Source organism: Felis catus, chromosome A1 (assembly GCF_018350175.1).
Source record: "Felis catus isolate Fca126 chromosome A1, F.catus_Fca126_mat1.0, whole genome shotgun sequence".
NCBI classification, from domain to species: domain Eukaryota; kingdom Metazoa; phylum Chordata; class Mammalia; order Carnivora; family Felidae; genus Felis; species Felis catus.
The window spans coordinates 105323612-105335835 of record NC_058368.1 but is presented as its reverse complement, the minus strand read 5'-3'; the positions used below and the strand labels follow the sequence as shown (position 1 = coordinate 105335835).

The 12224-nt window shown below is 40.4% G+C and overlaps 1 protein-coding gene across 1 annotated transcript in view; it reads right to left on the bottom strand.

The window, feature by feature from the left end:
* Positions 1-768: 768 nt before the first annotated feature.
* CCDC192 (coiled-coil domain containing 192) overlaps positions 769-12224 on the bottom strand; it is a 211715-nt gene continuing 200259 nt past the window's right edge. The window contains exon 7 of the mRNA XM_019831645.3: positions 769-1096. Within this exon, the coding sequence (XP_019687204.2) occupies positions 810-1096 (287 nt within the window). The 3' untranslated portion in view covers positions 769-809. The remainder of the gene's footprint in view (positions 1097-12224) is intronic.

The window sequence follows — 12224 nt, the reverse complement described above, 5'->3', positions numbered from 1 at the left end:
TTGATTTCTTGTAGCCCGTTAATTATAGGGTAGCTTTCCTTTGCCTATCCTCTATTTTTCCTGACATGATTTTGTACTGTCCACACCTCCTTGTTATGATAATAACAGAACAGTATATTTTGCTTTGGTCTTAGTTTTGATCCAACAGGAAAAATCAGTGTTGTCTCTTTTCCCAAGGAGATGTCCCAGGACAATTTTCCCAAAGGACCACAGTACTGATTCATCCATTCTTTATTTATTTTTATTGCTTTGATTTTATGTCATTTCTACTCTCGCTAAATGTTAATAAATTACATGCCATGAAGAAATATATTCTAGAGGACATGAAAAAACAGACCTCATGGCTGTTTACTCTCTTGGCAATGATTCCACTCTTCATTACCCTAACATTCCCCAGTTTCCCAGTTGCAAGCTTGCCTTCCATGACAGTTTTCTGTTCACGATGAGCCACTTACAGATACAGGATTGGTGGTACCTTGCAGTGTGACAAACCTCTGGTAAGAAAATGATAACTATGTTCTTTAGCCATCTGTCTGCTTGTGTGTTTTTCTCTCTCTCCTACAGTTATCTGGGATGTCTAAAAATGTAGTATTCCACAACTATGTGGGTTACCTGACTGCTAATGTCTGAAGGGGAAACATTCAGGCATTGGTTCTGAAAAGTTCCCTTTGTTTTCCAATAGGCACATTATAGGATACATTCAAACCCATCATCTTGAAGTTGAGTTCGACAAAGACGAGACTAGCTGGGTTCTGGACTTCACACACGTGACCCTTAATAAACATTTATTATTTTCTTATTGGGAATCCTTACGTATCCTCATGAGAGACCACAGGGGTGACATTATTGTTAAAGAAAATTGGGGCTTCTTGTAAACATTCTGGAGACTCCTCAACTTCTTGGAAAGGATGGGATCCCCGCTCGGCTTCCAGCTGCTGAATCTTCCTTTCCTTCTCCTCTAAAACTTCTTCCAGCTGGGTGATCTTTTCAGTCTGAAGGGAAACCTGCATCGACAACTCCATAATCAGGTTAATTTTTTGATCACCTTCTTCCACAGGCGGGAGACCACCACAGGACTCTTCCCGAGGGTTGTCTTCTAAAGCAAACAAGAAAAACAAAATCTGAGCAGTTTTAATTGGATTTCCCAGAACTCAAAGACAGGGAAGATGGAAAAGCTTTATTTCTCACGTTCTTAAAAGGGAACACAGATGTTGCGTCATCTGGTCAGATAGACCGAGAATGGAATCCGGGTCCGGTGAGGGAAAAGATTCTGGGTGCTCATGAAAAAAGAACTTGGAAACCTCTAGAGAGGGAGGAGAATCAGTCTTTGCCAACTCTTTTTTGTACACATTTAACTTTTAATTAACCATGGGAATGAAGTGTCCTTGAAAATCAAATCTGTAAACAACAGCATCCCAAGTTTCATGGTATCCTTTTGCCTAAGAATCTCACAAGAGTGACAATCAAGTAGAAATGGACTTTAAATTGAATTTTAACTCAAATAGGAAAAAAAAAGTTGTCATTGCCCCTTCTGGGGGAAGTCATGAAAAAAGACATGTTACTTAACCCAAGTCAGCTTTAAAGTTGGCAGAGGTATAATTTGAGGGGATTTAGGAAAATTTTTAGCCTAATATCTTCCATAGAGATTCATTCTCTCTCTCTCTCTCTCTCTCTCTCTCTCTCTCTCTCTCTCTCTCTCTCCCTCTCTCTCTCTCTCTTTTTCTTTCTTTCTCTTTGTCTTTAGGTCTGAAGGGTTTATAGCATTTCTTTCATAAAATCTCAAATATCCCCTGTATATAAAAGTTTATGCTTTATAATTTCTGACCTTTCAGATAAGGATAAAAGCCTGAATAAGGAGAGAGAGAGGCTTCAACAAAGAGATAAAATATTAGTGGCTGATAGCAGGGAATCCTTAAAAAAAATTCTGGTAGACCATCACAAAATTTACCTGCTCAAAGAAGCAGGTAAATCCTATTAGACTTAAGCAAGACCACCCTCCTTACCACTCTCGCCCAGAGAGTGAGATTTCCACCATAAAATCATTTCTCTGAGTTATATAGAGGGAAGACATCAACTATAAAAGGGATGTCAACGACTTGGGTATCACTGTAGGAATACTTGAACTAATTGTGTATGAATTAATGGTATTGACAGTTAATCAGTATAATTAAAGGTTCAGCATTTACTCAGTCCTCAGTGTAAACCAACCCCACAGCTGCACCCGAAGGCAACATAACTGCCAGTCCAGGATACAAATGCCTGCTACTATTGTATACCTATACACCTGCTAAAGATAGGGCACCTGTGCTGTGATTTTCCATGTAGGTGGGGAATCACCCCCTTCTCAGCAAATAAAACTAATTTGCAGGGTTTTTTTTTTGTAATTTTCCCAAATGATCATGAGACAAAAGCTTGAGCATGGAATTACACAGTGGGCAGGATAGTTTTGGCCTCACAAAAGAGATAAGAGGAAAGATGAGATGTTTTCTGCTCTTAGAAATTGTTATTAGCAATATACTACATTTCAAGATTCCATGGAGATGTTTTTGTTCTGAATATTTGAACTTTTACCATAATATTGACGGAGATGGTAGTTGATGTACCTTTCTCTAAAAGCAATGAAAAATATCTCCCTGTCTCAAAGGAGCATTTAGTTTGTTGCCTCTGCAATAGGCTTGTGCTTTTAGGCCCAGGAGAGTTAGTCCATTTGGCAGGAGGCCTTCATCATCTGCCGTTACACCAGGGCCTCACCTTTTGTTTCATCTGACCAGAGCTATGCTGTCCGATACAGTAGTCACTAGCCACATGTGGCATTAAGCAATTAAATGTGGCTATATGAAATGAGATGTACTGGAAGTATAAAATACACATTTGAAGGGATCCTGGGTGGCTCAGTCAGTTAAGCATCTGACTTTGGCTCAGGTCATGACCTCACGACTCATAGGTCAAGCCCCACATTGGGCTCTGTGCTGACAGCTTGGAGCCTGGATCCTGATTCAGATTCCGTTTCTCCCTCTCTCTCTCTGCCATCCCCTCTCACACTCTGTCTCTCTCTCAAAAACAAAATAAACATGACAAAAAATAAAATGCACACTTGATTTTGAAGACTTAATTTGAAAGAAATGTGAAATATCCCATTATATTTTAAAAATTGGCTATATATTAAAGCAATAATATTTGGGGGATATATTGTGTTAAATAAATTTTATCTTATTTTTCAGAGAGAGAAAGAGCACAAGTGGGGGAGAGGAGCCGAGAGACGGGGGAAAGAGAGAGAGAGAGAGAGAGAGAGAGAGAGAGAGTATGAGAATGAATCTTAAGTATGTGAAGCCTGATGTGGAGTTCAATCCCATGACCCTGGGATCATGACCTCACCTGAAATCAAGAGTCACATGTTTAACTGACAGAGCTATGCAGGTGCCCTAATAAAATATATTTTAAAACAATATTCACTCATTTATTTTTACTTTTTAAAAAATGTGACTACTAGAGAATTTAAAATACCAGTATCAAATGTGGCAGGCATTTGTGGCTCTCATATTTCTGTTGATTAGTGTTGGGCTAGAGTTTCTTTTGGAGGAACACTTTCTAAAACCCACATAGATGGGTTCCTCGTAGATGGTCCTGTTTAACATGTACAGTTGTTATTTGGGAGTGAGGGCTGTTGAGGCTTTCAACCATTAGCATACAGATCATTTCTCTGTTACCATTGAAGGTGGATGCATGGAAATCTGGGCTGGGAGAATACGTTCTTAGGGGTTGAGGTGAGTTCCTACAGAAGAGGAAAGAAAAGACAGGAAGTGGAAGTAATAGACAGTGAGAAGACAGGAAGGAAAGGAACAGTGGGCAGTATAGGGAAGGCTGGGCATTGGTGAGGCTCAGGGATGGAGAAGGTAATCAGGAGCCTCCCTCCCTGATATATGTGCCTGTCCCCTTTCTCTTTGACCTCTTCTTCAATCATTTCTTGCTCTAGTTGTTCCTCTGTTTTCCAGAAGAGTTATTTTCCACCAATTTGCATAATAAAGAAAGGAGTTTAGTGCCATTACAAAAGGCAAACTGGTCAAAAGTGCCTGTCTTGTTTTGTTTTGTTTTGTTTTGTTTTGTTTTGTTTTTAATAATGCAATATAGGTGGAATAATGTGTTCATCTAATTTCAGTGATAAAGGGGTAAAAATGCAACAGGATGCCATTACATAGGCCATCACTGTTACTAAGTCTATATCCTCTGTCTCTGCCCTCCCAGGAGAGAATAGTGTAGACAGAAGGTAGAAAGAGAAGCAGGGTGTCTTGGTCAGCCTAGGCTGCCATAACACAGAACCACACCATTGACTTGGTGGCTTAAATGACAGAGATTTATTTTCTCACAGTTCTGGAGGCTGCCGGTTTGAGATCAGGGTGCCAGCATTGTTGGGTTCTGGTGAGAACTCTGCCTGGTTTACAGAGAGCCACCTTCCCACTGTGTTCTCACTTGGTACTGAGAGAGACCACAAGCACTCTGATCTTTTCTTTTAAAGGCACTAATCTCATGACCCCACCCTTATGACCTCATTGAAACCTATTTACTCCCAAAGGCACCATATCTCCAAATCCTATTACATTGAGGTTAGGGCTTCGACTTAGGAATTTTGTTGGGGATACAATTCATACTGTAGCACAGAGAAAAGACAACCGAAAAAAGAGAGAGAACCTGAGGGCTTTGATTCCCTCTGTATTGTTTTCATGCATTACGTGAAAATGCCGATAAGGAGATAAGCCAAAGTACATATATACACCAGCTCCTTTAGATTCCACATTTAAGTGATATCACGTAGTATTTGCCTTTCTCTATCTGACATATTTTACCAAGAATAATGTACATAAGAGCTGAACTCATAGAAAAAAATTGAGCGGGGGTTACTAACAGGATGGGGAGTGGAGGAAATGGAGAGGTGTTGGTTAAAGTGTGCAAATTTCTAGTTAGAAGCTTCTGAGTATCTATTGTGTTGTGTAATGATTATAATTAATAATACAGTATGGCATACTTGAAAGCTGCTGGGAGAATAGATCTCAAATATTCACTCCACACAATGGAAATGGTAATTATGTGATGGGTTGGTGTCCTTAGCTAACACTATGGTGGCAGTCATTTTGCAAAATACACATGTATCCAGTGAACACATGGTACATTTTAAACTACACAATATTCTATGTCAATTATATCTCAATAAAACTGGGATGGGGGTGAGTATATATACCAAGAAGGGAATTTCTCATACAGCTGTATTTTACCATTCAGTATTTTATCATTTAATGACCTCTTCACACATAGAATAAAAATATTTTTGTTCCATTTCTAAACACATTACAAATCACAAAAGTGTTTAAAACCTCTTCAGTGAAGTGGGGGACTCCAGGAGTCTCACATCCTATTTGTAGTGGAAATAGTCCAAGGCCACCCAGTGATTTGTCCAGAGTCCACCACTAACCTTTGCATGATCTGACCTGCTCTGTTCTCCTGGAGTCCAGGCTCCCTTATCTGAAAGCTCCCCACAGCTCTACACGTCCCCACATCTCGAACACTGGTGGTCTTTCCTAGATTTTCACTAGCAGATCAGATAGTCTTGCCAAGGTTGGGTCTGCCTGAAGCATGGAAGGTTCTGTCACCTGACCAGATAATTGAAGGTTTATCCCCATACCCAAGGGCTCCATGAGACAGAGAGCAAAGAGAAATTCTTCTGCCAAAGGGAGGGAGCAAACCTGATTAGCCACAGTCAGGGTATGAAATCATAATTGCTATAGTTGTAGAGGTTTTTACCAGCACATGCCATTTTTCATGATTTCCCGTTTTTCTGCTTCAACTTAAAATAAGTGTGAATGAGGATGATGGCTTAGGGTCATGGCAAAGAGGAGGCCAGAGAAAAGATGGTGACAGTTATGCGTGCTTAAAAAGGTTCAGAAAGAAGACCGACAACAGGAGCATTCTTTGCTGAGCTGGGGCAGACTGTGCTCACTATTTTTTCTTTTTTTTTTTAAATTTGATATAAATCCAAGCTAGTTAAGATAGAGTGGAGTAATGGTTTCAGGAGTAGAATTTACGGATTCATCACTTAGGTGTGACACCCAGTGCTCATCCCAACAAGTGCCCTCCTTCATGCCCATCACCCATTTAGCCCATCCCCCCACCTACCTCCCCTCCAGCAACCCTCAGTTTGTTCTCTGTACTTAAGAGTCTGTAATGGTTTGCCTCCCTCTGTGTTGTTATCTTATTTTTCCATTCTTTCCCCTGTGTGGATCTGTTTTGTTTCTTAAATTCCACATATATATGTTCACTTTTCCACGTAGCCTTGAAAAGACAAAAGGCCCAGAAGAAAATGTGACACTTGCCTTTGGCTATTTCCAACTTCTCCTTTTTAATACCCTTAAAATTTTCATGCTCTTAGCAAAGTGCCCCATGACAAGTTATGTCAAAAATACTAATAACTAGGGGCGCCTGGTTGGCTCAGTCAGTTAAGCATCTGACTTTGGCTCAGGTCATGATCTCACTGTTCATGGGTTCGAGCCCCACGTCAGGATCTGTGCTGACATGACAGCTCGGAGCCTGGAGCCTGCTTGGGATTCTGGGTTTCCCTCCCTCTCTCTGCCCCTCCCCCACTCACACTCTGTCTCTTTGCTCTCAAAAATAAATAAACATTAAAAAAATTTTTTTAAATGCTAATAACTAAGTAGATAACAGCAGAGGTATTAATTCTGTAGTTTGAGTAGCTTAGAAACTTAGACTTCTCTTAGAATGTGTATTTTGGGTCCATCCGATCTCACCTGTGTAGGAATTATATCTGCATTATCCCTAATTTATGCTTTTCTAAGGGAGTGGCTCTCAGGCATTGGGGTCCCTCAAGTTCTTTGTAGGTCAGCTGCCACTTGTAATCAATGAGCAAAGTTTGCATTTTACCTTCAGTGCAGCTGCACGTTGGTAGAGAAATATCTGGTGGGTAGAAAGCTGTAATGGACAGACTGGAGAGAACAGGATACAGCTCATTAATTAGACAAAGGACATGGGGTGTAACGCTAGGATAGAAGACCTCCATCATGTGAAAACGTGGCTTCGTGCGTCTGGGAAGTTAATAGTCTCATGTCAACAGTGATAAATTATTGAAGGTTGACCCAGTGAATGTCTGGGAGGCTGTTTTTAGATTTTCTAAATACTTGTATCTAAAAAGGGATGTTCGCCTTTCGATCCCTTTGCTAATGCCACTGCTCAAAAGCATTCAATGAACACAGAAATGCTAAGAACCACTGATCTAGTTTCTTTTTTCTTTTTCTTTTCTTTATTTATTTTGAGACAGAGAAAGAGAGTGAGAGAGAATCCCAAGCAGGGTCGGTGCTGTTAGCACAGAGTCTGATGTAGGGCTCGATCTCACAAACCGTGAGACCATTACCTAACCCAAAATCAAGAGTCAGACGCTCAACTGACTGAACCACCTAGGCACCCCTGATCTGGTTTCTGCTTCACATGCCTCGAACAATGGGAAGCACATTTCTCCCTGGTCGGGTACCCATGGTCATTTTAAACATTAATTCACCTGTAATTAGTCTCTGGGACCCTGCACATAGAGAATGAGTCAGATGTGTTGTTGACTCCTGTAATCACCATTCCACGGCTGGGTAGGGGAGAGGCGGCTAGGAGTTAGGCCCAAAAGGACATTCAGGATTTAGCTAAACAAACATCTCCGCTGGATACTACCACGTGAACGTTTACTTTTCTCTCTGCTTTTCAAGCTAATGACCAAAGCTGCCAAGTATTTACTCAATAAGAGAGACTCTTCCCAGTGAGGTGATTAAATACCTTATTTCATCAGAGCCACCCAGGATTACTGTTTGGCCTAAAAGACTATGTCAGCTTCCTCCTCTGTACGAATGCCCATCACTCTGACTCACCTTCATGTGGTTTTGGAAGCTGTATATATTTCTCAGTAACCACACGGGAGTCCAGTTTCATCTACTGCCATACTTGGACTTGCAAACTGGCTCATCCTTGTAAATATATTTCTATCATTACTTGAATAATAAACAAAACTTCAACAATAACCTTCATAGTTTTCTGTCCTTCTGTAGATGTTCACAGTTATCATCTGAGAATAGTAAGTCTCTAAAATAAAGGATTCCCGCCACCTTTTTTTTTTTTTTTTTTTGCATTCTTACAGCACATGTTTTTATGTCTTAAAAATCAGATTAGTCTTGGGGCACCTGGGTGGCCCAGTCGATTAAGCATCCAACTCTTGATTTCAGGTCATGATCCCAGGGTCCTGGGAACAAGCCCTGCATCAGAGTGAAGACTGCTTGGGATTCTAGCTCTCCCCTCTGTCCCTCTCCCCTGCTTGCATGCTTTCTCTTTCTCTCTAAAATAAAAAATAAATCAGGTTAGTCTTACTACTTGAAGTTTCCTCTCTTCAGTGTTTTTATTTATACATGAGATCATGATCTGAGCCTAAATCAAGAGTCAGATGCTTAACCAACTGAGCCACCCAGGCACCCCTGCCCATCTTAGTGTTTACTGAAATGGTTAATTCTCTCTTGCCCAGCACCATGTACTACAGTTTAAGTATTGCAATAGCTTTATGTCTGGTCAGACTGCCTCTGCTACTTGCCCTTTCAATTTGGTTTCTTCTCTGCTCAGAGAGGTCTCATTGAAATACAAGGTGGGTCTTAATAGTCTTTTGTCTAAAATCTTCCAATGATTTTTCATCTCATACAGACTCAAAACCCACCTGCTTATACACTATATAATCTGGTCCTCTTTTGCCTCACTGACACATCTGTCCTTCCTTTCATCGTTCCTAATAGACCAGGCATGTTTCTACACAGGGCCTTTATATTTGCTATTTCCTCAGTCTGGATAATTGTACCTTTGATGCATACATGACTAGCTTCCTCAATTCCTTCCAGTCTCTCTTCTCCAAAGTCAACTTCACCCAATAAAGCCTAATTTCCACCCAGCCCCCAGTACTGGACAAGTCAAATCCCTGTTCCCTGCTTTGTTTTTTTCTGACATGCTATATCTGTTTCATTTTTATCTTCTTGGTAGTGTCTCCCTACCTCACGAGAACAAGAGCTCCATGAAGGCAGAATTCTTTGACTGCTTTGTTTATTACTGTAATTTCTGTACCTAAAGCAGTGCCTGGCACATGTGTTAGGTCATTTGTTAAGTGAATAAATGAATGAAAGTTAAGTGTATATATGATACAAAACCATTGTAGGAATGGCCAGTCCAAATGTTTCCACTGGTGCATCACTAGGATGGTTCCTAGATTTCCTCCCCAGGTACCTATTTTCTTCGCACAAAGATTTTCACACCTGCATTTTCCCCAGATAATAAACTTTTGTGATTGGACAACATTGCACTTAACATCTATGAATTTAAGTTTTTGTTTACATAGAAAGTTGGAAAAGTTAGAATAGATCTCTTCCAGATCTGTGACTTAGCTTCTATGAGCTATAAAAATGGTTCTCCATGCTGGCACCTAGGGACTTGCATCAATACAGAGAAGCCAAAGTCTCACTGCTGAAATTCTGCTTGAGCAAATCTAGGAGGGTGTCTGGGAATCTGTGGCTTTACAGGGCGCCCTAGGTGATTCTGATGATCGGCCAGGTTTTGACAGTTGAATTTCTGCTGACCTGTAATAGGCATGGCAAACTAAATTTTTGGCTAAATCCTAAAAGGTAAGTCGGAAATCTCCCAGGCATGCCTCTTCTTGACAAGGTTGCAGTACACACAACAGAAGAGCAATCACATCTTTTATACTCTCACTGCCTCTCCCTTGTTACCTGACAAGGCTCTGCCTGTGAATGTTACCAGCTGACAGGCTGTATCCGTGGTCCTCCCCTCCCTCCCCCCACAATTTGCTTAAATCTCAGCAACATCTTGCCAATTCTCACTTGGCTGAGTCATCTCCAGAATCCAGAGAAAATGATGAATGTTTGGAAGTTTGTTTGTATTTGTTTTTGCTTTTGTTTCTGTTTCTCAGTGGATAGATGGATGTATTTCTTCAAAAATTGACCTGGAAAGGAAAAGTCTCTCGTAGGAGATTTCTCTGCTTGAGAGATCTTCCCTTGGGGGCAAATAAAGTGAGTCACAAACTTTCTTAAGAGTTTAACATTTGCAACCACCACAGAGGGGGGCAAGCAAAATCCCCTTCTCTAGATCTGAATCCAGGATTTTCTTCTTGGAACTTGATGGAGTCAATTGATAATGCCCAAGAAGACTTAGAGAGATATGAAGGTACTAGCTTGGGAGGTGGGAGGAACTTGTTGGTGTGGAAAGGCAAGTGAGGACATCTCAAAGATGATGCCACAAAATGAACATAGGCTGCTACGTGATGGGAGATGGGGGAAACACCCAGTGGCCAGATGTTGGATGGTAGGCATAGTGCCGCTCTGTGTCTCATTTTCCGTCTATACCACTAGGGTAAATTGTTATATCCGGTTAAAGGGAGGACAGTGTAGGACAACTTAGTCCATTGCTGCCTTTCAGGGCAGGTTGCCTTCCCACCCTCTTCAGGGTCTCAGATCATACCAGATTATTCTACAAGAAGGAGTTCTTCAACACGATTGGGGAAACAACAGAAACACTGTTAGCATCACAATGCATGTGAGTTATGCCAACAGATAGTCAATCTAAGTAGAAGGAAGGTTTTTTTTGGAACCTCTTTTACCTTTTCCTACAAGTAGGATCTGAAGTTCCCTCCTATAAATCTGCCTCCTTTGAAGAGGATAGTGGGTTAAGCACAATGACCGGCAGCCTGGCTAGAGGCCCAAAAGTGAAAATGGATCCTGGTAGGAGAAAAGGAAATTCACAGGAGGGAGATATGTAGGAGAGTATGAGAAAAGAAGAAAAAGAAGAGATAATATTTGAAGGACTATTTCTGTGCTTATCTGCAGGATAATCAGTATGGACTCGAAGTTAATTGGAGGAATCAGTGTAAAGATGATTATATATCATTTGGACTACATTGTTGCACTAGGGTCTAACAGTGAGACTCTTCCCTACTTTTCTTCTTGATGCACAGAGGTTATATGAGGCTAATTCTATAGAATGTAGAATGCCAATTTAGTAGTTTATATTGATTTTCAAATAGTTCTTTGTTATAGTTTCTAGTATTGCATGGTTTTAGAAATTATATAGTGACATAGTAAGGATAGTATTGGCAGTATTATTCTTGGAAAATGACAATAAAAATTGGTGATTTTTTATGGAAAAAGGATAAATAATTCTTCATTTCTGCAGATCAGGATTTTGCTTGTATAAACTATGCAGAAGAATGGGTTTTGTGGACAGGAGGTGCAAGTCATTTTGATAGAGTTGACGGTGCCATTAAATGTCCCTCACAAAAGGACACTTGGATGCAGTCATTTTTCTGTAAAATTTTGAGTAACATGGCAGCTAGACCTCATAACATAATGGCTTCTTCTCTTCCTTAAGTTTTATTGTGGCCCTCATTTTCTTCCTTTTTATTAGCCCTGGAATGATCATAATTGCATCACTGAATTTTACCAGCCTCCTAGATCTAGACTCAGCCCTTGTTGGATGAAGATAAGAAATGTATGCTTAAGAGGTAATAAATTGCAAAAAATACTATAGTGACAAAGACTCTATTGACCAAACTTTGTTTAGGTTCTTCTGATCCCTTTTCTCTATTATTCCTCATCCTTAAACCTTGTCTTCAAGAGCCGGTGGCAGAGAGAATTCTGCTAAATCACTTTATCGAGAATCCCCACCCTTTGTGTCTGATCATCCTCCATATCTGATCAAATTCCTCATCCTTCACCACAGCCCAGGTGACATCCCATCGCCTTGGCCTGCCTTCCCTCACATTCATTTCCTCTCAACACCATGCCACCCCTCTGCTATAAATCCTAACTTGTGCTTGTCATATTCAGCATCCTCTCTCCTCCTATTGTGTTATTCTCAACACTAATTTCAGTAGTCCTCAATAAAGTCTTCCTTATTTTTTTTTAACAAATGTCAGGATAGTTTTTTTTTCCCCCTTAAAAAATACCAGTTGAAGGATCACACAGGATTGATTTAAATTGTTGATTTATTTCACCCTGGAACACTAAAAATGATAAAATCACCTGCTGCTGGTACTGGCCAGGTTGAATCTTTACATCATGCAGAATAGTTCTCCAAGCAGTGAATGTTCCTTCATTAGAGAATGACATTGATGAGTTTAATTACTGAGATTTTTAATT